Here is a 3,576-nt window from a genome sequence, read left to right on the forward strand (position 1 = left end):
ACAACGGCGACTTGATTGTGATACCTATGGCTATGTACTTGTAGCCAGTCGTCGTCAGCAGATAACGCGTCGTCAGAACGCGCACAGGGGGCATTTCGACGGGAAAATTGGAACGAAACTCCTGATGATGACGACGACGATCGTCCTCGACGGGCGCGTCGGTGGGAGGATGAGAGCTGCGACGCGACTCCTGGCGACGACGAAAATAATGCCGATCGTCCATCAAACTGATCCTCCGCATTTTATTGCTATTGTCGTTCGCCTCCGAATCCGCTGTCTCCGTAGGGGAAATACTCCTCGGCGCGGGTCGATCGGCCAATGTCGAGAACATTTCGCGCCGCGGTGACCGTTCGTTTCTGATTTTTTTCCGACGCGTCGTATTCGGCCGACGACGCGACACTGATGCCTTGGTGGGAACACGTCGGTATAAGTAGGAAAGATCTGACTTATGTCGCGCGTGGCGCGGTGTGGGAAATTTGCGCGGTCCTCTACTTCCTTCGGCGGATGTGGAGATCGGAGAGCCGAACCCCGGTGTCGTCATCGTTCCAATAATCGCTCGCCGCCGACGTTAGCGAGTTATCGTTGAGGCGTACGATTCGATCGAGGAGATCACGCAACTGCTGCAGCAGTTCAACCTTAGGGCAGACGATATTCAGCATCCGCAGATCGAATTTACCGGCCGACGAGACGGTCCTCGTAAATTCGTTGAATTTGTAGAACTGCGCCCGAGTGGTGAAGTACAGATTGCCGTCGACGTAGTGGAAGATCGACGTCACGCCGGTCGGTATTCCGGGAAACATCGCCTCGAGAGGCGTAAATTTGGCGACTTTCTTGTCCTTGTCGCATTTGTCTATCTTGCCCACCGCGTTACCGTTGAACACCACGTAGGAACGTCCTCTGTGGGTGTTCACCGCTCCGTTGATCAACGTGTTTTCGGGAAATCCGAGTTCCTGCAGGGTTTTCGGCCAACCTGGCCGCAGACTAAATTCCGGATATTGAACCAAGTATACCAAATTATCTACGAACACCACGAGATCGCCGGACGGGGATTGATAGGCGGCGGTCACGCGCGTGTAATTGTCGTGAAGAAAACTCATGTGATTCGAGAGGGCTAAAGGTCCGTTGTACGTCCTACCGTCCAGATCGATCGACCAAACGTAACGCTTGTACGAGATGTACATTCGATTTTCCAAAATCAATATCCCGTTCACGCGATCGAGGCTGCACAGGTCCGGCGGCGGCGGCGGCGGCGCCGGCGTCCGACGCGGCTGGTCGTTCAGAATTTTTTCACCGTACAAACGTTGAATGTCGGCGATGTCGTTTTGGTCGAGCTTCACCGGATACTGCTGGTCCGGCTGTATCGCGAACATCACTGATGGTTTGCGCCCGTTGTGCATCAATCCGAGAGAGTGGCCGATCTCGTGCGTCAGCGTGTAATGCAGGGAAAACTTATCCGCGGGATGTTTGTTGACGTAAATGTGCCACGGCTCGTCCCCGTCGACGTGCACCTCGGAGACGAACCCCGCTTGGTCCGTCGGGAGAGACGCGTGGGCGAGCACGTTGCCGGGGCCGTCGAATTTGTCCGAGCAAAATGCTCCGTTTACCTTGGTATTTGTGTTATAGTGACGTAAGCGTCGCCAAGATATTATAATGTCGGCATTCGGCGTTTCGGAGCGTTCGAACGTCAATGCCGAATGCTGCGACCACAGGTTGAACGCGGCCCGCGCCGTGTTCAGCTCGGTCCCGTCGGCTAAGTGAAAATGCCACGTCAGGTGCGTCTTTGGCCATTTGGACAGTCTCGCTTTCGTTCCGTGCTTCAGGATATCTCGGAAATCGCATCGCGGTTTTCTTATAAATTGCAGCGTTTCGTTGTTGGGCGTTCCGTCGCCGGGTAAATCGTAGTAATTCTGAAGATCCTCGAAGGCTTTGCGAAGAACGTCGTTTCGTCTCTGAGCCGGAACCGCGTCCACGTCTTTGGACAGATATCCGTATTTCTGCAGGTAATCGAACGTGAGCGCGTAATTTTCGTCTGTAATTGTGGAATTGATGCACCTCGCGGCGATAAAACACGCGGTTAACGCAATTATGCGCGCGAGCCGCATCGTCGAGAGCGAAAAAGACGGCGGAACCGCGATGATGGCGCGTTGCGGTTGAGCGCGATCTCGACGAGCGCTCCGGATGCGAACGTTTACGCGATGACGCTCGTCAGCGATAACGCGGATAGGTGGCGGCGCGGCGGGGGGTCTCGGGCGTGAAAAAAAAAATGCGTCGAAGATCCCGGCGGATGAGTCAGCCCGATAAAAAACGCGTTATTTTTTCTCGATGTATTTTTCTTCGACGCAAAAAACGCCGTTTTTGTTACATTTTTTTTTCCGCGATATCCTCCCTTTGTCGCGCATTCTCGGCGCGGATAGGTGCGGGGGCGGCGGGGTCTCCCCCCCCGGGAGGAACAAAATAGTGGGAAAAAAATGCGTCAACGATTCCGGCGGATGAGTCGGTGTGATAAAATACATTGTTTCCTGGATGTAAAAAATATTATCATTATATTTGTACCACAATATCCTCATTTCGTTGCATTTTTTTTTATATAAAGAAGTCGTGGCTAGAGCGGGGGGTCTCGGGTAGAAAAAATTGCGTCAACGATTCCGGCGGATGAGTCGGTTTGATAAAAAAAAAATACATTAATTATTTTTCTTGATGTTTATTTTTCTCGATGCATATTTTCCTCAATGCATATTTTTTTCGACGCAAAATATGCTATTCTTAGTATATTTTTTTACCGCAACATCTTTTTTTTACCATATATATAAGAATTCGAGACTAGACTTGGGCGTAGTCTATCCGCACTCTTCGAATGAACTCAAGACGATGGAGAAACTTAACGATTTAAAAAGCGTGTGTGATTTATTACAAAATCACACCACAGCCCTGACGAGGGAGGTTGAGGATTATTGCAACACGGTGCGGCAGTTGCAGCAGCGCGTGAGGAGCATAACGGAAAAGGTGCCTCCCTGTTTGCAACTCACCGTTCGCGTGGACGAGGACGCCGTAATGCTCGAAAAAACGTGAGTATCGCTTTCAAACGCGAAATTATTTCTTATAATATAATCAAACGACAAATTTTATATTTATGTATATTTATTTATATTTATTTACATTTATTTACAATTATTTATATTTATTATTTATATTTATATTTATATTTATTAATTGTATTTTTTTGCGTAGGGCCATCATTACTTCCTTGGCGAAAAAATCTCGCAACCAGATCAGATTGTTCGTGACGAAACTTCGTGGGATGCATAGGGACATCGCGCGGCTGGACTCGCACGAAGAGACGGGTCGTCGCGAGAGAGACGACGACGACGACGACGACGACGAGGGGGATCGTCCTAATCCGAACAGCCAAGAACCAGTGATAAACATCAACGACGATGTCCCCGTATTGTTGGTCCTCCCAATGTGAAAAAATGTAAAATACGATATATTGAAAAAATTTATTAAATAACAGAAGTTTATGTATGATATGCTATATAATATTGTATTACAAATAAATATTAACATTGAAAATAAATA

The 3,576-nt window shown here is 49.0% G+C and overlaps 1 protein-coding gene across 1 annotated transcript; it reads right to left on the minus strand.

Moving 5' to 3' along the window:
- Positions 1-488: 488 nt before the first annotated feature.
- LOC112468926 (matrix metalloproteinase-2-like) lies at positions 489-2,102 on the minus strand. Its single transcript, XM_025038344.1, has one exon. The coding sequence runs from the start codon at positions 2,100-2,102 to the stop codon at positions 489-491; it is 1,614 nt and encodes a 537-aa protein (XP_024894112.1).
- Between the last annotated feature and the right edge of the window lie 1,474 nt (positions 2,103-3,576).

This window comes from Temnothorax curvispinosus, unplaced genomic scaffold (genome assembly GCF_003070985.1).
Source record: "Temnothorax curvispinosus isolate PA1 unplaced genomic scaffold, ASM307098v1 QBEX01002243.1, whole genome shotgun sequence".
In the NCBI taxonomy this organism is placed as follows: domain Eukaryota; kingdom Metazoa; phylum Arthropoda; class Insecta; order Hymenoptera; family Formicidae; genus Temnothorax; species Temnothorax curvispinosus.